Raw genomic sequence first — 23,581 nt, forward strand, 5'->3', positions numbered from 1 at the left:
TTGATCAAAAAAAATGGAGGGCAACCAGGCCCCCTCCCACGCTTATTTTTTTTCCCAAAGTCACCCGATCAAAATTTTGAGATAGCCATTTGGTTCAGCATAGTCGAAAATATGATAAATATGTCTTTTAGGATGACTTAATCCCCCGAAGTTCCCAGAGGGAGGGCTAAAAGTTATGAACTTTACCCAATGTTAACATATAGTATTGGTTATTGGGAAGTATACAGAAGTTTTAAGGAGGTTTTTTTTCTGGTAGTGGGAGGGAAGGGTGGGTCGGTGGTTATGTTAGAGGATCTGTTCATGAAGGAAGTTTTCATGGGGGAAGGGAAATTGCCATGAACGGGGCGCCGGACTTGCTAGCATTATTTATTGGTTATTGGGAAGTATACAACCATTTTCAGGAAGGATTTTTTCTGGAGGGGGGGGGGGCGCGAGGAGGGGGTTACTGTTGAAAAAATTTCCTTAGAGAATGTTTATTTGGGGTAAGGGACATTTAAATGAAGGGGGCGCCGGATTTCCAATCATTATTTAAAAAACGAGCAGAAATTAAATAAAAAAACAAGTTTTTTCAACTGAAATGTAAGAAGTAATATTAGAACTTAAAACGAACAGAAATTATAACGTATGTCAGGGGGTTCTCCGGAATCTATTCTAGTTAAACGGCCTTTGTGATTCAGGGGTTTGTGAATCAAATTTTTTTTTAACTTTTACCGTAAAGAGCGTGGTATTGACTAAGGGGAGAACCCCATCATATACGCAATAACATATACGGAATAAAAAAAAAAAAAATAAAAAAACAAGTGATACGGCTCAATTGTAATCGAAACTTTTAAAAACGAAATTTTAATTTCAATAAATGTATAAAAAGAATGGGTTTATAATGCTGATTCTAAATATATAAATTTTATTAAGTTTAGTATTACTCATCAAAGGCTACGAGCCTGAGAAAATTTACTCGATTTTTAAAGAGGGGGAAACATCCCCTACAAGTGAAAGAATTTTAATGAAAATCACACCGTCAGATTCAGCGTATCAGAAAACCCTATTACATAGGTTTCAAGCTCATATCTGCAAAAATCTGCAACTTTGTATTTTTTGCCAGAAGAAAAATATACGAATATAGAAGTTAGTTACGTAAGTTAATTTGTAAAGACATCCATTTAGCAAAAGAAAAGTAAAATTTTTATGCAAATAAAAGCTGCATTAACTAAAAAACGATCAGAAATTAAATAAAAAAAAACAAGTTTTTTAAACTGAAAGTAAGGAGCGACATTAAAACTTAAAACGAACAGAAATTATTCCGTATATGAAAGGGGTTGAGCCCTCCTCAATGCCTCGCTGTTTACACTACAGTTTGACTCTCTCTCACAACTCTATTTTTTAAAATACTAAAAAAACAAAGCGTAAAGAGCGAGACGGTGACGAGGGGACCGCCCCGTCTATATACGGAATAATTTCTGTTCGTTTTAAGTTTTAATGTCGCTCCTTACTTTCAGTTTAAAAAACTTGTTTTTTTTTATTTAATCCATTACAAAACCTATATTTAAGTATCTGTCATTTCGCATATCTTAGATATAGATATATTCCAACCAAAAAAATAACAAAAACATTCAATAATACAATCTGAAAACCCCACGAAGGCTTTATGGCCTGTAAGGGAAAAGATCATAAAACAAAATTCTTAACATTAATCTATTAAACATTTAATTATAAAAATGGCAAAAAGAAAAAAAGGAAAGAAAGAAAGAGAGAAAAAGATTTCCTTAAATAAGCTTTATTACAACTGTAATCAATTCCAAAGTCTAAAACTATAATAATAATAAAAAATGATTAAAGTGATTTAAACTATTTAACGAACTGTTTAAAAAGAGTGAGTAATGCGAATAGTCCTCCTACATTAAACTATTACACGAAGCGGACAGGAAAAAAAAAATACAGTGAAGGCACGTGGCTCTTTACTATAGTCGACGCTAGAACGTTGCTTCTGATTATCCTTAAGTCAGCTTTTGGCTTTCATACTGGAAGTCATTTATATAAATGGCTTTATTAATTTTTTGTAGTTTTTCGTCTATTATTTGCTTTCTAGGCTGTATTTATAAAAGGCATTCTGAAAGGGCTGAATTCAGAAGTCCTAGAGGATTCTCCTTTGTTTAATTACATTTTTAGACAAAGTCCCTACTGAATTTTTTTTTTTCCAGTGCCGACTTACAACCCTTTTTCCTTTTTAAAAGGTATTTCTTCTGTTTGAACAATACTTATACTACCAATTTATTATCAGGACTAAATCTACCTGGTTTAAGTTCCACCCTTACACAATTTACTAGGTTACCCCTTACGGACGCCAATTTACGTATTTTTTCTTGGGGGGGGGGAGGGGCAAAATATACTTTTCAAAATCTAAAAGATCCAAATTTTTTGTTTTGTTTTTTCATATTTTTTCAATGAAAAAAATTAAAATGTTTCAGTAAAAATACCAAAATCTAAGGAGGGCAACTGCCCCCCTCCCAATTGGCACCCTCTTGTCCCTAGAGGACATTTCCAAAGTAGAGTTCTCACATTCACAGTCTAGACTGTAAGCCACAATATGGTTGGCTTAGATGAAAAAATTCCATTTTTTACATGATTGTGTAAAAAATCCCATTTTTTTTATCATTCACAAAAAATTGAGCATATATGTATAACATGGCTTCATTTATTTATCTTCTTTTTTCATCAAGGTTAATACATGGCTCTTAAGGCGTCAATAATCATAGGCAGCGCGCTAGCGCTGCCTAAGTAAAGAACGATGTGGGCACAATGTGTTTTTTTTATTGTTTTTTTTCTCCATACCCGGGCACTTCGTATAGAAGGAGTTGTCGTAGAAACTTCGAAAAGGGCTCATTCGATTGGAAATTGGAGTGGCTAGTGCCCTTTTTAAAAAAAAGGCACTTTGAAAGTGATTGGAGGGCAACTAGCCCACTCCCCTTCGCCAATCATTCCCCCAAAAACATCCAATCAAAATTTTGAGATAGCCATATTGCTCAGCGTAGTTGATTTCCAGATAGAAAATATCTTTTTGAGCAGGAGACTCCTCCACAACCCTCGGGACAAGGGTTTTGAGTTATGCCCTGAGGGCATATAAAATCAATGTTGACACAATGTACAGTTTTTTTTTCTTCGAAGTAGGGCACTTCATATTGAAGAAGTCGTCGAAGAGATTTCAAAACGAGTTCATTCGATTGGAAATTGAGATTTCTAGTGCCCTTTTTAATAGTCGAAAGTGATTGAAGGGCAACAAGCCCCCCCCCCCCCTCACGCCAATCATTCCCCCAAACACATCCAATCGAAATTTTGATATAGCCATTTTGTTCAGCGTAGTTGATTTCCAGATGGAAAATGTGTTTTTGAGGAGGACACTCCCCCACAACCCCCAGGGCAAGGGTTTGAAGTTATGCCCTAGGGGAACATAAGGTTTTTATAGAAGGCGTTGTCGTAGAAACTTCAAAGCAGGCTCAATCGATTGGAAATTCAAAGGGCTAGTGCCCTTTTCAATTGTCGAAAGTGATTGGAGGGCAAGTAGCCCCCCCCCCACGCTCAACATTTCCCTAGAGACATTCAATCAAAATTGTGATATAGCCATTTTGTTAAGCGTAGTTGATTTACAGATAGAAAATATTTTTTTGAGTAGGACACTCCCCCACAACCCTCAGAGCAAGGGTTTTAAGTTATGCCCTGGGGGCATATAAGGTTTTTATTGAAGACGTTGTCGTAAAAACTTCAAAATAGGCTCATTCGATTGGAAATTCAAAGGGCTAGTGCCCTTTTTAATAGTCAAAAGTGATTGGAGGGCGACTAGCCCCCCCACGCCCAGCGATCCCCCAAAGACATCCCATCAAAATTTTGAGATAACCATTTTACTCAGCGTAGTTGATTTCTAGATAGAAAATGTGTTTTTGACGAAGAGACTTCCCCACAACCCTCAGAGCAAGGGTTCTAAGTTATGCCCTGGGGGTATATAAGGTTTTTTTATAGAAGGCGTTATCGTAGAAACTTCAAAAAAGCCTTATTCGATTGGAAATTAAAAGGGCTAGTGCCCTTTTTAATAATCGAAAGTGGTTGGAGGGCAACTAGCCCCCCCCCCCGCACGCCCATCTTTCGCCCAAGCACATCCAATAAAAATTGTGAGGTAGCCATTTTGTTCAACGTATTTGATTTCCAGATATAAAATAGATTTTTGAGGAGGACACTCCCCCACAACCCTCAGGACAAGGGTTTTAAGTTATGCCTTGGGGGCATATAAGGCTTTTATAGAAGGCATTGTCCTAGAAACTTCAAAACAGGCTCATTCGATTGGAAATTCAAAGGGATAGTGCCCTTTTAATAGTCGAAAGTGATTGGAGGGCAACTAGCCCCCCCCCCACCCCGCATTCCCCCAAACACATCCCATCAAAATTTTGTGATAGGCATTTTGTCAGCGTAGCTGATTTCCAGATAGAAAATATCTTTTTGAGGAGGACACGCCCCCACAACACTCGGGGCATCGGTTTTAAGTTATGCAATGGGGGCATATATGGTTTTTAAAGAAGGCGTTGTCGTAGAAACTTCAAAACAGGCTCGTTCGATTGGAAATTCAAAGGGCTACTGCACTTTTTAATAGTCGAAAGTGATTGGAGGGCAACTAGCGCCCCCCCCCCCCACGCCCATTATTCCCCCAAACACATCCACTCCAAAATTTTGAGATAACTATTTTGTTCAGCGTAGTTGATTCTACAGACAGGAAATATCTTTTTGAGGAGGAAACTCCCCCACAACCCTTAGGGAAAGTGTTTTAAGTTATGCCTTAAGAGCACATAAGATCAATGTTGACACAATGTACAGTTTATTAATTTCTTTTCTTTAAAGCAGGGCACTTCATATAGAATAGGTCGTCGTAGAGACTTCAAAAGGGGTTCATTCGATTGGAAATCGAGAGTTCTAGTGCTCTTTTTAATAGTCGAAAGTAGTCTCCAATCAAAACTGTGTGATAACCATTTTGTTCAGCGTAGTTGATTTCCAAATAGAAAATACGTTTTTGAGGAGGACAGTCCCCCACAACCCTCAGGGCAAGGGTTTTAAGTTATGCCCTGGGGGCATATAAGGTTTTTATTGAAGACGTTGTCGTAAAAACTTCAAAATAGGCTCATTCGATTGGAAATTCAAAGGGCTAGTGCCCTTTTTAATAGTCAAAAGTGATTGGAGGGCGACTAGCCCCCCCCCCACGCCCATCGATCCCCCAAATACATCCAATAAAAATTTTGCTAGTGCCCTTTTTAATAGTCGAAAGTGATTGGAGGGCAACTAGCCCCCCCCCCCTACGCCCATCATTCCCCAGAACACATCCAATCAAAATTGTGAGATAGCCATTTTGGTTAGCGTAGTTGATTTCCAGATAGAAATTATTATTTCAAGAAGGACATTCCCCCACAGTCCTCAGGCTAAGGGTTTTATTTTATGCCCAGAGAGAATATAGTGTTTTATAGAAGGAGTTGTTGTAGAAACTTATAAGACAGCTCATTCAACTGAAAATTCAAAGGGCTAGTGCCCTTTTTAGTAGTCAAAAGTGATTGGAGGGCAACTAGTCCCATCCCCACGCCCATCATTCCCCCAAACGCATTCAATAAAAATTTTGAGATAGCCATTTTGTTCAGCGTAGTTGATTTACAGATAGAAAATATGTTTTTGATGAGGATACTCCGCCACAGCCCTAAGGGCAAGGGTTTTAAGTTAAGCCGTGGGGGCATATAAGGTTTTATAGAAGGCGTTGTCGGAGAAACTACAGAAAAGGGCTCATTCTATTTGAAATTCAAAGGGCTAGTGCCCTTTATAATAGTCGAAAGTGATCAGTACTATTTTTGTTGTTGTTGTTGTTTAGACCAGGGCACTTCGTATCGAAGGAGTGGTCGTGGGACCTTCGAAAGGTGCTCATTCGATTGAAAATAGAAAGGGCTGATGCCCTTTTTAATAGTCGAAAATGGTTGGAGAACAACTAATCTCCCTTCTACTCCCATCCTCCCATTTGCCCATTATGTTTAAAAACTAAATGTTACCTTTAGATTAAATCAAAATGCACTGTGATAATGCTAATTCCCAATAAGGCATCTCAGCAGTATCCCAAGAACGACTGAGTGTATTATGTTCAAACTTTCGAGGCTGCTTCTGCTCTTAAAATTTAACCAAATCAAAATAGTGTAAGTGTATCCAAGCTATCAAAAAAAGTAAACTGATTTTTTTGCGAATGGTATCAAGTTTTCCAATTCAGGTCAACTAGAAGAGGTAAAAAACTAAGTTAAACAGTACTATCTGTGTCCAGATTTTTAAAAGAGTGTGTGTTGCTAAAAATTGCTGAAAATTTTTCTCCAGCATACAAATAGCAGGCCAAACTATAAAGTCTTAAAAAACGAAAAGATTTAAAGTGTTATTTTGTTTTTCCCTGAAAAGACTACGTCAATATAAAACGAACAGAAATTAATCAAAAAAACTTTTTCCACAAAATAAGTTTTTCAAAGAAAAGTAAAGAACTCCATTAAACAAAAAATGAGCAAAAATAAAATCAAATAATCTACCAAGCTCGAAACTACCACAAATCAGCATAGATGAATAAATGAAACCGAAAACGAACAGAAATTACAATAAATAACCGAGTCAAACACAAAACGAGCAGAAATTAACATAAATTGGGCGCAAAACCCCCATGCCTTCCCAAGGCCAGAACAAAATTTGCACTTTACTGAAAAAAAATAAATGTTTTTAATTTTATAACTTTAATAAATGAAATAACATTAACATTTATATTACTAAATATCAGTATATGTATATTAAACTGACAATGCACATTCATTTGTATTTTTTTCAGTAAAGTGCAAATTACATTCTGGCCTTGGGAAGGCATAGGGATTTTGAGCCCTACTCATGTTAATTTCTGCTCGTTTTGAGTTTGACTCGGTTATTTATTGTAATTTCTGTTCGTTTTGGGTTTCATTTATTTATCTATGCTGGTTGTGGTAGTTTCACGCTTGGTAGATTATTTAATTTTATTTTTGCTCATTTTTTATTAAACGGAGTTCTTTATTTTTCTTTGAAAAACTTATTTTGTGAAAAAATATTTTTTTAATTAATAAATGAACAGAGTTGATTTCTAAAAAGCTACGCTTGCTATTCAGTTCGCAGTCTTTTATTTATTTATTTTTCTTCTTTTTCTTTATCCATAGTTTTCTTTTTTGTATTTTGTTGTGTTGATTTCTCCTTTCTTTTTATATCAGTTTACATTTATAGTAAATGTGAAATACCAGGTCCCTGGTTCATTCACTAGTAAAGCATCTATGCACCTCATAGATTGGTATTGCTATTGAGCAATTTGTCTGAAATTGTCTTAACATGAAACTGCCTAAAGACTCAGTCTTTGGTATAGTCAGTCGAAGGGTGCACGTCCTGCCCATCGCCCACCAAAATATTCCTGTGCCCCACGGGTGGGGCGTGTGCCCCGCCTTATGAATCACGGCTGTAGATAAAGTATTTTAAACCTTAACCAGCCTTTACAGAGACGGCCAAAAAAAAAAGATAATACACGGGAATTTAAACAAAGCAATTTAAATAAAATTGATAAGAACATCCAGTACTCTGATAAATAAATTTACTTTTTGAAATATTTGCTTTTACCTATCTTCATTTTCTCTTTTACTACGGTCAAACGCAAGGCTTAGATGGGCAAGAAGCCAAGAAATGACAGTCCAGACCCGACACGACCTAACAATATATTTTTCTTTTCAATAGAAAGAAAATAAAATACTTAAAATAAAAGAGTTGACAACAAAACTTGGCTTGTCAGTATAAATCTTCGTCTAAAAGTAGACCGGCCAATATCGCATCAGAGCTGGGCAAAAACATACAGAGAATAAATTTAACGGTAGACAATGAAATATTATCAGTTCAAAAGAGAACCAGTCTTTCAGCAGTGTTATGCATTCTAACATCTTCTGATTATACAATTTTGAAAATAATAATTTTATTTTATAAACAATTTAGTACAATTCAGATCAAATACAAGATGGTGGGGTTCAGCCATTCATGAAAAAAATATCAACTCAGAAATGCCAGCACAAAATACTAGAGATGCAAACGATACCAAGACTGACCCTATTCTGATACAGTTTCCATTTCACAGTTATGATTCCCGGGAAAAACTATTTTCGATTTAGATTCTTCGCCTGATCAAGTCTATCATATTTTCATCTAAACTTAGTGGGGAGATTACAGGTGTGTTAGTCCCTTTCTAAAAATGATAATTATAATAAAAATTATAATAGTAATAAAAACAACAAAAAGTTACTGTAGACGGTGCAGTGGATGAAAATTAAAGCAAAATAATTTTTTAAAAAGAAAAAGAAAGACGAAAACAACTAACACAACTAACATCATTCAAAACTGGAGGAGGAGCGTCAGCGGCCCGCCAACGAAAACACCTTTCAATGTTTCTCTAGTGATCACTTTTCTAAATCATAAACTGGCAAACCCCGTTCTACGAAGTCGTATATCTCCAAAAGAAATACACTTCATAAATATAATGGGAGAACTAAAAACATCTTCAGGTAAAAGCATTAACGAACACAAAGTTGCCTGTGGCTTGAACGAAAACCCAACAAATGACCTCGACGAAGATAAGGTTGGCATAAAAGGCTGGAGTTGTTCTGGTGTTCTGAGACAGATATGGGTCACAGCTCTACAATTAGTGCCTGTCTCCGTCTCTATCTCTTAGCGAAACCCTACCAGGGCTCAGTCTTGTATCAGGCTTTCCAGGCTTTGGTTTAACCAGAAGCACGACAATGTTGGGGTGACCTTGAGTAGTGGGACACTTATGAGGGATTACAGGCTAGTAAACAACATACAATACACGAGATAAAGGTACAGCAACAAAATGAAACCAATACTGTATTTGGTTATAAATGATCTATAAGTTAATATGGTACTTGCATGATGGTAAGACGGCTTGAATGAAATCTATGAAAAGTCACAACGTCTCGCTTCTTTTTTGTACTATTTAGCTGGTTAGGAGAAAAATATTTTCATGTTTTCTGTAAATTTACTGGAAATAAAACATATTCCAGAGTAGCTTTTCTTCTCTGTTCCACAAGTCTTAAATAGAAAACGAAATAGAATTAAAAAAAAAAAAACTTAGCTTACCAACAGCCTCTTTGCTAAGTTTGTTAACATCTTGGGTTTCGTCGTCCACAACGGCAACTTCTTCACTTGTATCTGAATTTGCTGGGGAGGGTTCGCAAACTTCTTCCGAGGAGGAGATACTTCCTTTTTTTATTCTTGACTTTTGGTTCCTCTTTTTTGTCTGTCGCTTTTTCTTTCGCCGCTTTGTTACTGATTTTTGTTGAGGCTCATCTGTTTCTTGAATTGGCTTGAAAGACCCTAAAAGAAAAAAAAACGACAAAACATTAATTATTGTTATATTTTCTAGCGGTGAGTGAAGCGGCAAGCAAAGAACTGCCCAACTCAATAAAGTCTAGGTCAATAATGTAAAAAAAAACGCAGGAAATACCATAGGTTTTTTAACACAAAAACGTGTCAAATAGCCTACTACTCTCATGATCTTTGTTAAATTTCTTCTTTAATCTACTATAGCTGATTGCCAAAACCAATGTATTTTTACCTGACTCCTTCATCAACTTAAACATCAGCCTCTATGATTAGTTTACTCCAAAACCATGATACTTTCAGTAAAGGCTTGGTTCCTACTATTATCTTTTTTATTGTTTAACCCTTGCATGCATTTTTTTTCTTTTTTCACTATTTTGCAGACACAATTAGCGATACAATACATTTTTTACATTAGAAATGCCAATTTGGTAAATTATCTATTATAATTGATTCTAGCCAGTGAAAACCTATTAAGATTTCTATTCGAAGAAATTGTGGCCCAATACGCAGTTCTAATTTTACGCTCTATATGTGTGTTGATTAGCGAACGGGTAGATGACAGTGTATAGATACATATATGTATATATATATATATATATATATATATATATATATATATATATATATATATATATATATATATATATATATATATATATATATATATATATATATATATATATATATATATTAGCGTGCAGAATATCCATACAATTATCAGTCAACAAACCGCCAGAGATAAGGGAGCCACTCTCATTGGCGCAGATAAGCTAAGTTTTAGGGGGGGGGACTTAGCTGGTCAAATTGGCACTTCGAATAATGTATAATAGAAATCTCAAAACAAAAATATAAGATATAAGGCAGCATTATTTAGCCAAGCGGGGGTGGAGCCCCCCTCTGCCCCCCATATGGGCCCCCATCGTTACTCTCCCTACCCAAAAGAATTAACATAATTGTTATTAATTAATAAAAGAATTAATAATGTAAGAACATAATTCTCACAAAATCCTTCGTTTGGCAATTTACTGGTAATAGAGTTAAACAGACTGGTTGGCAGTACGACGACCTCAATCCTTCTAGATCCACAAACCTGAACAATTTCAATGGAGAAGTAGGGAGGTCCTTTTGTCTCAAGGAATTTCTCGACAGATCATTGTAGCCTATAGATAATTGGTGCGCAAACTTCTGCAAATTTTTTTTTGCTAAAGTAGACAAAGTATTCGTTGATAGATTGCCACTTTCGCTCTATATAAGTAGATGATCCCAAATTGGTGGTGTTATGGTGTCCCTGATTTGGCTGAAAGACATATCAATAACGGAGGTGGCAGCCCCTACTTTTAATGCTAGTAACTTTTTTCCCCACATATGTCCCTTACAAAGGGGTCTAATACCTGGGGGGTCAATTATAGCATGTATAGAAGTTCGGCAATTTTAATTTTGATAGCAGTTTTTAAATGTTTTTGTCTTATTTTCGAAAGAGCATTGCAATGAATCAACAAAATGTCAAGCTACAACCTAGTAAAGAGCTGACAAAAGCTCATAGGAACCAAAAGTTTAAAGACATTTTGATAAAAAAAAATGTCTAGTTATAAAAATCTCTTATTTAAAAATTATCCAGGAAAGATAACTATTATACGGGTCTACATTAACAGCAAATGTCTATTTCGAAAATAAATTTTGTGGATTTTTGAAGATGAGACTGGAACCCTTCAAAAATGGCGGTAGATCGAAGTGAAAAGCACAATATTTGAACAGTTGTTGTAGACAACCCTAAACTGGAGAATTACACTCCCCCACCTAGAAAAACAAGGACAATCACTTTTGTGCATGGGTAGCACAGATGTGTCTTTTCTTCTTTTTTCCACTTCAACAAAAACAAAATCAGCACTTCAGTTTCAAAATCAGGATTTCTGGCATTATTTCCCAAAAATTTATGAGAGATACGGAAATTTCACGTAGGTTGTCGAAGAGACAATACGAAATTACATCGGTATATAAAGTTATTTGATTTTTAAAAAAATTAGCTTCGAAGCTAGGACATTTTACTCAGGCAAAATGTAGGGATATCACAAAATCAAAACTTCAAAATAGAAAAAGTCACAGAAGGAATTCTGTTTTCAGAAAAACAATGTCAGATCCAGTTCTTAGAAGATCAAGATCTGTCTATCCGAGTTAGAAAAAATTCTACCTTGTCTAGGAAAACAGTTACCCCAAGGATATTAAAAAAATTGACACGTAATGGCAAATTTAGAAAGAATTTCTAAATTTTGAACATAAGAAAGTTAATGTCCCCTTGTATACTTTTCATAGCTATACTCGATTAAAATACAAGGAGGCATCAAATCAATAGGCCTACTTAAGAAAACAATTGAAATATCAAATTGACATTCGAGATCAACTTTTTCCTGAACTATTTCCAAGAAAACTAGAAGAGATAAGGAATTTCGTTCTCCGGCTCTCAGAGGTAATTGAATGCTCGGTAGGAGTACGACTTAAAATTGTTCTGAAAATTTTTACTTCCTCAGCCTCAGCTAAACAGTTTGCTTTCCCAGCTAGAATAGCTTTGTTTTGACAAGATGTACGAAATAAGGGGAAAAAAACTTGGAAATTAATTAAAATTTTACAAATGTTACTAGAATTTTTCTGTCCCGTTTCACGATTCCCATACTCAGGAAAAATTTTGAGTTTTTATCTCTTACCACTTCAGAACTACAGACCGCTGATCATGTGAAACAAAACAGCTGCGAAAGCAGTAGAGTTGCTCCGCTACACAATAAAAACTGATTGTTAATATTTCCTACAAATAGTATGATTATATAAGCAAGCACTTTACCGAAAACTGAGCTTCCTCGAGTTTAATTATAATTGCACACTAAAGTTATCGATGTCAGGCAAGTGAAAGACTATTGAGAACATTATGGAATTAGTATTTTATTTTACCCAGGCTACTTAGGGATTGTTCTGCACCTTACCTTAGACCTTAGATCCGCCTGTGCCTCCAGAGGCACCCAGGGCATCAAGAAGCAGCCGCCAATCTTCTCGCAGGTTTGCTGCTGCAAGTATGTCCTCCCACTGAGGTTGGATTGATGTGTGCATGTTACGGAGATCTGTCTGGTACGTTCGACGCAGGGTGTTTCTGGGTCTGCCCCTGCGGCGTGAACCTGATGTCTGCCAATGGAGCGCTGCACTTGGTAATCGGAGATTGTCCATACGTAGTATGTGGCCAAGGTATCTCCATCGGCGGCCTCTTATGATATAGGTCACAAGAGGCTGGCCAGTCTTGTCACGGATGGATTGGTTTGTTATTTTATGCTACCAACGGATGTTGAGAATTCTTCTGAGACATGTGTTTTCGAAAGCAAGTATTCTTCTCTCTTGTTCCTGGTTCAGGTGCCAGGTTTCAACTGCGTAAAGCAACACTGGCATAACATTACTATTGAAGAGTCGTAGCTTTAGCCGTATACAGAAGCTTTGGGGCCGCCATGCCTTTCGTAATCTATTGAAGGCCCCATCGGCTTGGCCGATTCTTGTGAGCACTTCCTTTGTGGTCGATCCGGTGCTTTCTATTATGCTTCCCAAGTATTTGAAATGGACGACTTGCTCAATGTGTTGGTCTCCGCAAGTGATGCTCAGGGGTGAATCTGTGGTAGCCATGCATTTTGCTTTCTCATTGTTTATTTTCAGGCTGACCTGGCCACCTCTCTCCCTCACTTTGTCAAGGAGTTCTTGGAGTCTTTACTTGCATGATTCCAGGACGGCCATGTCATCAGCGAAATCTACATCGCTGAGGCGTATTTCTGGATTCAGCTGGTTTCCGTCTGTGCTTGTACTTCGCAGTATGTAATCAATGACGATTACGAAAAGTAGCGGTGACAAGACGCAACCTTGCTTAACTCCTGACAGAATGCGGAAGAAACGAGTTTGGCCATATGGAGTCTTTAGACAACACTCGCTATCTTCATAAAACGCAACGATAAGCAAACCTATCTTTTCAGGGATTCCGTAATGTAGTAGGATCTTCCACAGGCTTTGGCGGTCTACTGAGTCAAATGCCTTCTCAAAATCGATGAATATCATATAGATTTTGGAACGACACTCTCTCCTTTCTTCCGTCAGTAGCCGTAGAGTAAATATCAGGTCTGCACATGAACAGTTCGGTCTGAATCCATGTTGCTCGTCGCGAAGGTGTCTGTCGAGCTGCGAGCTGATTCTCTGCAGTGAAATTTGCGTCAGCAATTTGCTAGGTGTGGAAAGCATGCAGATTCCTCGCCAGTTGCCTAGGAAGGACGCATCGCCTTTCTTAAAGACCCTCACAAGGGTACTGCGTTTCCAATCCGAAGGTATTTTGGCGGTCGTCCAGATTACTGCGAACAGCGCTGTCCAGAACTTGAGGCAGGTCATAACAGTCGCTTTGACTTATGCACCTATGCACCTGCACCTATTTTCTATTTTCTGCACCTATGATAACATATTTTTTTTTAGAAAGGTTGGTTTTGTGTTTCCAGTGTTTTTTAAGAACGATGTAAATATTGGGAAATATCCCGAGTTAGTTTATTTGAGCTAGTTTTGAAGATATATCTTGTGCAATCAGCAGTCGCTTAGACTGTGAATAAGTGGAGGCGAAGAAGTGATGTTGGGTTACGAGAAGATCAATCAAGTGGATAGCTTCCCTTCCCTAGGTAGTATTATTAGTAAAGATGTTGGGTGAAGTGAAGATGTAAATTGTAGAATAGCCAAGGCCCCGGATATCTTTTCACATGTGAAAATGTTTGGAAGAATGGGAAGATAAGCCTACGAACCGAAATTAGAATATTGGAAGCTTCTGAAACGCAATTGTCTACGGACTGTTTTGGGTACCCATCTGACCGACCGTATTTCAAACAGTAAGCTGCACAATAAATGTGATTCTATCCCACTTTCTACGGCTATTATGAGAGAAAGGTTGTGATGGCTAGGACACGTTCTTCTAATGAAAGATGACAGATTGTCAAAGACCGCCCTTTTCGGCCAACAATCTTGAGCCAAACGAAAAGCAGGTTATCCCCAAATTAGGTGGGAGGAGGTCGTAAGGAAGGATTTAAGGGAAATTGGAACTTTTTGGGAGGATGTAAATAAGGCCACTTTAAATAGATTGGAATAGAGGAGGAGCGTGCGTAGATGTGTCGGACTCAAGAGGATTTGTGCTTAAATGAGTTGCTAGTAGTTGTAGTAGTAATTTGCAAAGCAATAGTTTTTGTTCCCTTTAAGTTTCAACTTTGCTCTTTACTTATATAAGAACAACTTTGTTTTTCAAAAATCAATTTTGTACATAACACAAGGGTAAAATACGAATAGAAACTATTTCGGCTTCCTATATTTTGTTACATATAGATTAAAGCCTATAGTAATGATAATTTTGGCTGCAATAAACAAATTTTACTGATTGGGCTCAATATTTTGTTCTTTGTGCAACTTTTTCTTGCCTTTAAACTTAAAAAGTACCAACAAAAACTAAAATATAACCTTTCACAGTACAGAAAAAGAAAAAAATTTATTAGCTGGAACCTGGAGAGATTACTAAGCTAGAAACAAATGCAAGAAATTGGGGATAAATCACTTAGAGGATAAATCCACTTAGGATAAATCACCCAGGCCTACAAAATACTTTTAGCTATTTTCGTTTGTCTTGCAAATGGTTAGACTGTTTTGCCAAATAGATTACTAAAGCATTAATAGCACTGAAGTATATATATGTATATATATATATATATATATATATATATATATATATATATATATATATATATATATATATATATATATATATATATATATATATATATATATATATATATATATATATATATATATATATATATATATATATAAATATATAATGCCTAAATTACCTTGAATTTCTCCACATCTGACAGTTTCGGCTTTAAAAACTTTCATACCATTACTTATACTGCTCTTAATACCAGCACTAACATCAATTACTTTCCCACTTGCATCAATATTGATTCGTTCCCCCGCCAAGGAATTGTTCAAATTTCCTGCACTTTCGGATTTATTTGCACTTTCTGTAACATCACTGATATGACATGATTTTAAATTTTTGTCAAAATTATACGTCTCCAATTCGGATGGGAGCAGTATATCACTATCTGTCTGAGCCATTGTTTTAGTTTCAACATCAGGGAGTTTTCTATGTGCAGCCCCTTCGCTTGAAGCTCTATTTCTATAAGGATATTGAGTGTCTGCAAAATGATCTGTTTTTTCAGCAGGTATGGGGGATGTTACCATGAATGGTGGACATTCTTCTGCTTCCAGGATTTCTTCAACGAAAAATGCTTCACCTGATTCACCAAGCTTCATATGAATGTCAACTGTTTCTCCATTTACAAGTATATCCACCTATAAAAGAGTATAACCATTGCTATAATTTGCAACTGTGGCAATTACAAATAAATATGCCTGATCATCATAGAGGGTTAGTCAATTTACTAAGCTTTAAGGAGGTAGGTAAATTTGCTTAATATAAATACTAAATGTACCGAAATGTCCAATTTATTGAATTTCCATCTTTAGCGTTCTCAAAGTTTTCTTTTGAGTTTAATAATATGGTCCCATTTGGTTCCCGCTCTTAGTTGTGTTCCAAAGAGCAACATCCTTGAACCAACTCTTTTTACTACTAAGAACTCACAGCAACACCAAGACGCCTGAGGCCAATACAGTTACGCACAGTCCCCCTCCCCCCATCCCAATCTATACATAGCCTCCCTCTTTACACCCTCTCCAGAGGTTACAATTCCCCTTATATCTTCCATTACGACATCCTCTCACCCCATTCAGAGACGAACTACTTTTCGTTTGGTCCTAGATGAATGGCCGACACGGACGATATTTGGCAATCTGTCATCCTTCATCCGCAGACCGTGTCCTAGCCATATCAGCCTTTTCTCATTATAGCCCAAAAAAACAGGATTGAACTGCATTTTTGGGCAGCTTACTGTTTGAAAAACGGCTAGTCAGTTGGGTACCCAAAACAATTCGTAGGAAATTTCCCTGGAAAACACCTAGCAAATCGTCCTGTCTTTCGGAGCGCCCAGGTTTCAGAATCATGCTTGACCTTTGCTTGTCATTATTGTAGGTTCCAAAATAGTTTTCGTAGGCTCTTCTTCCTTTTCTTTCAAACTTTTTTCAACTATGGAAAAACACCCTGGGCCCTAACTATTTTACTTTTAACATATTAATTGCACCAACCATGTTTACTAACAATACTAACTAGGTAAGTGAAGCTGTCCATTTGGTCGATCTTCTCGTTACCCAACGTCACCTCTTCACCTTCACTTATTCCCAGTCTTAGCAACTTAGTCTTCTTAACATTAGTTTGCAAACCTATTCTTGCACCCTGAACTCTCAAAATTTCAAAAAATTCATTCATTTTACTAGTATTTTCATCTAGGATACTCAAATCATTAGCATAATCTAAGTTCATAAGTAAGTTAGTTCATAAGTTTATTAATCCACATTCATAAACAAATAAATAAAATTAAACAACACTTTCACGCTGGAGAAAACCTATGAAGGTTTGCGATCGCGCGAAAGTCCACGTAACTACTTACCTATTAACTCAACTATTAACATAAACCTCAACTATTTAATTAAAACTATTATAAATAAACCAAAAATAGATAAACTATAACCTATATATATATATATATATATATATATATATATATATATATATATATATATATATATATATATATATATATATATATTTATATATATTCAACGTTCAACTTTCAAACATAAATTTCTTGACTGACCAATCAGAGTCAAGGTTTAAGGCACACTTTTTAAAATTAGAAATGATGAAAACTTAGAATAGCGGTTTTTATGTTTCGGAGAGGAATATGATAAACGTTCATAAGGCTTAGTACTAGTAGAGATCAGTTGGACACAAATTACTGTTGGTGCCAACTCTTTAAACTAATTTATGACAGATTCTGTTTGTTGCTTTTTAAATACAAGTGTAACGCTAAAGTAAAAAAAATTGCCTTGCCATTCATGATATTTGGCTTTCTTTATCGACAGATGTGACTATGATGTGGCACGGGCATAACTCTTTCCTTATCGATAATCGTGGTACCGTTCCTATCTTTAGCTGGGACTAGTCCAGATTGACAATTCCCTTTCAATTGTTTAGCATGCCAGTACAATTTTTCACTATTATGCCGTCTGGCTGCATCTTCCAAATCTTAAGCAATTGTGTCCGTTGCCACCACTTCGCACCTCCTTAATTAATATTCTAGTCTCTTTCTCCACTCTCCTTACATTCCTTTTCTTTTAATATGTACTATCACTCAAATAGTTCTTGTGCAAGCCCTTCCTCTCTACAAAACATAATACATTTTCAGTAATTTCTCAGCTGCATTTCTAACTTTCCTGCCTTGGAACCATCAGCGACTTCAAAACAATTTTCCTGAAATTATTCCATCAGTTTTAGACATTAACAAATTTTAGACTCTCCATTATAGTTTTAAAACTGCTCTCGGAAATTTCCTCTCAAATTCACATCCTACCAACGTCGTAACTTCCCGGAAGATAGTTACCCTTCCGAAATTTCAGCTTTAGATAAACCCTAGACACAACTAGATGGTTGAGCTTACTTTTGAAATCAATAACAGAACTCCTATATATCCTAGTATCTTGTATAGATCCTGAAAGTCTTCGGTTTACAATAAAATAATCAATAAGGTCTTACCATTATGCGAATACCAGGTTAACTTATGGGCCATTTTATGACCAAATACTGTATTGGAAATAACTAGATTGTCATACCTACAAGAATTGCAGCAGTCTTTAACCGTTACTGTTTTCTTTTCCTATACTAAATTTAACAAGGCAAGTATACAACCTTAGGATACCATATTCTTATCAAAGACAAGCATAAAATTAAATCTATTTAAATTATATATAAATAATTCTTCTACTAAGGATCTTTTAACTATTTACTAATGACCGAAGAGCATCCCCATTTCTCGAAGTATCAGACGTGCCCCAACTTGTTTTCAACCAACTGTGTTAATGAGCTCCTACTTTGAAACGTGAAGATTTGCTGAAAGACCCCAACATAACGAAGATGCGGTGAGAAAAGCTAACAGATTCTTGGGTCTAGTACATCTACCTTTAGCTCCAGAAAATCAACAATATTTTTAACACTTTACACTTCTCTTTTCAACTTCACCTGCAATGTGCTGTGCTTACTACATCACTTCAATATTTTATTGACTGTACTTCGCTGGAGAGTGTCCAAATAGGAGCCACCAAAATGTCAACCTTATCTCGCAGACAGAGAGAGAGAGATCTAAGGCATCTAGGGTATACTAAATGCTACTCGAGTTCAGCATTTGCTATTAAAGCCATAACACTATTTTTAAAGAATCACGACCAGTTTTTCTGATAGCAAAACTTCAAAATAACACGTGTTTTGCCCAAAATTGTCATCTACCACTCATTCATGCTTGTACCATAACGTAAAGGTGACAACTGACTCATCCCTGACAAAAATCACAAGTAAGTCATCATTCCCAATGCATTCCACTAAGCAGTTCCAAATGTCTTCTAGAAAGTTGGCACCTAGGGCAACATATTAGACTTAATAATTTCACTTTTGCTTACCATCTTACCATTCAATCTGAATGTTCTAATGGTCAGCCATCTGCAATTGACAATCAGGTCCAGCGTAAATAGCGACAGTTTCAACTTTAATATGTATGGGTATGGGCGACTAAAGTCTTCAATTACTGGCGTAATATTGCAAATAAAGTCTATGTAACCTCACTTTTGAGTAATTTTTCCTTATGAGAATGCTCGGTGATCTTAGCAAGCCCACTTCCCCAATTAGTACCATTCCTACTATCATAGTCAGTGAGACCCCTTTCACACTAGAACATTGGCCAGAATACAAAGTGTACTCATCTTACGGTTTGTTTTAATAGTGGTTAAAACCCATAAAATAGATTGACTAAATTATAAAGATGCTTGGTAGTCTACACATCTACAAGAAATATAAAAGAAACTTATCAAAAAGAGACTAGGATGTGCAAATTACGTAAGTACGCTCGACTTGCACACAAAACATACGGTGCCCTAATTTAATCCCCATTGTAGACAGGGGCTGGCATAAAAAGAGCCTGACTATTATTTTATGTTACTGTGCTGTTAATTTAGCATTGATACTTGGCTGGGTCCTTTGTTCTCGGGTCTGCCCTCTCTCCTCCCTTCTCAAATAAAAAATATAATCTACTTTTCATAATTTTCAATATATTTATGCAAATTTAGACGGTTGTCGATTATTTTTTCAATTTACCCTCCCTCCAAAATTGTAACTTTCAATCTCTGTGTACTTACCTAGTACCCAGTCTTTTGGGTCTACTGGGCCTTGCCCAAAGAAAATGGATCCACTGCCCATATAATTGCAGGCAAGATTAATTCAAAAGGCTGTTTTGAAAGTAATTTCTTTGTTTTACGTTCTTTCCAACAACGGGGAAAAATATATATAAGAAACAAGAAAAAAAATATAACATGCTATGAATGCTTGATAATTCGTTTCGACATTCCTGCAAACAAAACAATCCCATAAAATGAAATCCGAAAAAAAATAATTAAAGTACATATACCGAAAGAAAAAAAAACTACTCAGCAATACCTGACTCAATTTCCATGTCATTTTTGAATAGCCCTAAAAAGAAGCTACCGAGACTGTTATAAACAACTCCCTGCAACACAAAGACAAATACTACAGTACTCTCAATCCTCAAAAAGAGTAAGAAAACAGTTAGTTTTGCATAAAACGAGCCTAACAGAGATGTTAACTGGATCAAATTTTGGTAGAGACTAAAACAATCCAAAGTACGATAAAAAAAAAATTAAATCCACAAAACGAAATAATTTCACACTTCCGTTACTAATTATTTTAGGAATAGGTAATTTTTTCTGTAAATGGTAATATATCCAAAAAGGATATATCACTTACCTTCAAACGAAAGCTATTTTAGTAGCTTAAAATAAAACGATGAACAACAAAAATGTGCACAAAGAATGTAAATTTTTAATTACATTAAAAATTATTTAATTTTTTAATTATTTAATTACAACCAATTATATAAGCACGACTGTCTGTAATGTTGATGTCTTTTAAGTGCAAGGGGCTATTAACAAGAGGCTATATTGTTGACTTCTAATAAAAGCTAAAATAACGCAATGAACCATCATCGAACTGAATGTTCGATCATGGTTCATTGGGCAATTCATGGTTCAAATGGGCAATTCAGCCCTTCTGTCATTAATTTCCATGCAACAGAGACATTCCATGCAACAAAGACAAACCTCAAATAGCATAGTATGTTGTGTTAGTTCTTATATTACAAACAGACCTATAAATACAGCAATCAGATATATCAAACTCAAGTAAAAAGGAAGAGAAAGGAAAATACTTACTACTTTCTCCTTGCTCCTCAAGACTCCCATTTTACCAAACCTGACATGAAAAGGTGAACAGGTATAGGTGCCATTTTTTTGTTTCACAACAATTACATCGATAGCTCCAGATAGCGTCGCTGGGTTTATTTCACTATATATTGTCTTGACACTTTCTAACACTTTTCCTATAATACTCATTTTTCCTGCGAAAAAAAGTCAATAATTAGAACATAACATAAACCAAGAGTACACCTTTTTGTAGTTTAATTCTTTAAAAAAAAACTTTCGTAAAAAAAGGTTTTTCAAATAAAATTAAAGAGTCATATTAAAACTTAGGACGAGCAGAAATAAAGTTCATAATAGTTAAACTTAAAACCACACATAATCCTCCTTCCTATAATGTATCAATTGAAATATGAATTTTGGCAGGAAAAACGTTGCATATCTCTAGTGTGTGTTATAGTGGTATGCACAAAAAGGGAGAGGGCAATGGCACCCAGCATCCAAATGGAGGGGTAATTGAATCAAACAGGGAAATAAGAAGATAAATTGGAAATCTCCGAGGTGATGGATAAATTTTTAGAGACTCACTGTACTAAAGAGGAAATAAGTATTTCTGTGTTGCTTCAACATGGTCTACCTTGAGACAAGGGTGTCATTTGAGGGGGGACAGTCCCCCCACCCCAATAACTTGAAAAAAAAACATTATATAGCCCATGCCACTTGACTATCGGGACATAGACCCCTCTTGCCACCCCCCAATATAAATGCTGGAAGTTCACCCCTGCCTAGAGAAAAGGGAGCCTCATATAAATGTGCATTATGTAGCCTATATGGCCAAAGAAGAATGTCTCCGTGGGTGTGATTTTGGAAAACACGAGCTTCAGGGCTGATTTATTAACCGGAGGCTCCGAGAAAGGCCTACCTTCCCAGTCATTAGAATTTGAGCACACACCAGGGTTGCCACCCCTAGAGATTTATCACTATTTCTAGCGATTTTTGTATTACTTAAAACAAAACAAAAAATCACTAGATCAGCACATAAATCACTAGATTATTGAAGAAAATCACTGAATCAACTAAAAAACAGTAAAATCTAGTAATTTTTTTTCCCCGGGTGGAAATCCTGGCTGACACGCACTTAGCTTAACCCACACATTATATCCAACGAAACTCAGAGAAGAGAGAAAGTAACAAAATGAAAAATAAAATCAAAAAGGGTGAAAAAACGAGGATTTTGTCAGCCAGCGAACCATGAATAAGAAAAAATATAAGAAAATTTTTCGAAATGGACATCCCCAAATTCTTCCTAAGTGATAAATAAAAACAAAAAATAGAACAAAAAAAAAAAAAAAAACTATCATCTAACCTTTCGAAGTTTCCTGTACACATACGTAATAAACACTGAATAAAAAAACCAGGTAGGAATAAATTAAAATTAAATTTAACAAGATTATTGTGTAAGGATCTTTCGTCTTGAATTAATTTTGGCTGGTCTACAATTTCGGTTTTCATTAGATATGCAAATAGGTTCTTTTAAGTTTTTTCGGGTTAAAATATTGATTGAGTCCTTCAAGATTAAACTGTCATAAATTGGGCTAAATGAAATATCTCCAGTAGGCCTATCTCTTTTTATTGCTAAAGTTTGGTTCATATATTTTTTTTTATCTCAACTACCTCGTTAAAAGTTTGTGGTACGTCATTAACAGTTGATACTAAGGTTGCCTCGTCATACAAAACTAGATGGGTCGGGTTTACGAAAATATGCGAAGCCAATGCCGAATCAAAGTTGTCATTGTTATTTTTTAATCTCAGGGACTTGTCTATTGAAATTTTGTGCTCATGCAAACGTTCACCTAGTTGTTGATGGGTTCTACCAATGTAAAATTTTCCACAAGAACACGGTATTCTGTAGACACCACTACCCAGTACAGGGTCTGTTTTTATCATGTCCTAAGTTAAAAAAATGTTCAACCTGTTGTTCGGTTCTGAAAGAAACAGAAAGATTCTGTTTATTTAAAAATTTTCGAAGTCTATCGCCAAGTTTCGGGATGTATGGTAAAACGATGAAAGTTTTTTTCTCAATAGCCGGTGTAATTGCCCTTTTTGATTTTATTTTTCATTTTGTTACTTTCTCTCTTCTCTGAGTTTCGTTTGTCATGTATAGCCAGTGTGGTCTAAGAATGTATTCACATTATATCCATCCAGTCATATCCAAAGCGAATCGAAATTGTACAAAATACTCCCATCAGAAGGATCAGATCTATTATGTTTTACTTCCCAGTTGATTTCAACCGAAATAAATATGTAGAAAAAAATTTAAGTAATTTTTGTCTACGACTTAAATCTGGCAAGATTGTTCAGAATGTTCTTAACAAGTAAGCAAAAAAACCTCCAAAAGTCAGTGTAAGGGGGGATAAACGAGGAATAGCTTCGAAAGAGCATGTCAACATCTATGGAGGAACCCAAGGATTCCTCGTAAAACCACATATTGTTATTGTAATTTGTAGTGGGGTGGACCCAACTGGATCAAGGCTCCGGCCTCATAGGCCCATTGCCTCCACACACATGCGGATGAGCTTGCAGTCACACTACTTACCTCCACGCCAAGCTAGGACTTAAGTCTTGACAAACCAGAATTTCAAACTGCATACCGAAAGACATTCGA

At 36.0% G+C, this 23,581-nt stretch overlaps 1 protein-coding gene across 6 annotated transcripts in view; it reads right to left on the reverse strand.

Annotated features, from left to right (window-relative positions):
- Lpin (phosphatidate phosphatase LPIN) overlaps positions 1 to 23,581 on the reverse strand; it is a 162,964-nt gene that overhangs the window by 120,762 nt on the left and 18,621 nt on the right. For all 6 annotated transcript variants that reach the window (XM_089099293.1, XM_089099291.1, XM_089099287.1 and 3 more), the window contains exons 2-4: positions 20,932 to 21,116; positions 15,330 to 15,837; positions 9,196 to 9,432 (exon numbers count right to left, since the gene is read on the reverse strand). In XM_089099293.1, coding sequence (XP_088955419.1) covers positions 9,196 to 9,432; positions 15,330 to 15,837; positions 20,932 to 21,111 — 925 coding nt within the window. In that variant the 5' untranslated portion in view covers positions 21,112 to 21,116. The remainder of the gene's footprint in view (positions 1 to 9,195; positions 9,433 to 15,329; positions 15,838 to 20,931; positions 21,117 to 23,581) is intronic.

The sequence above is a fragment of the Artemia sp. Qi Xiang Cuo genome, chromosome 13 (genome assembly GCF_049724085.1).
Source record: "Artemia sp. Qi Xiang Cuo chromosome 13, ASM4972408v1, whole genome shotgun sequence".
Taxonomy (NCBI): domain Eukaryota; kingdom Metazoa; phylum Arthropoda; class Branchiopoda; order Anostraca; family Artemiidae; genus Artemia; species Artemia sp. Qi Xiang Cuo.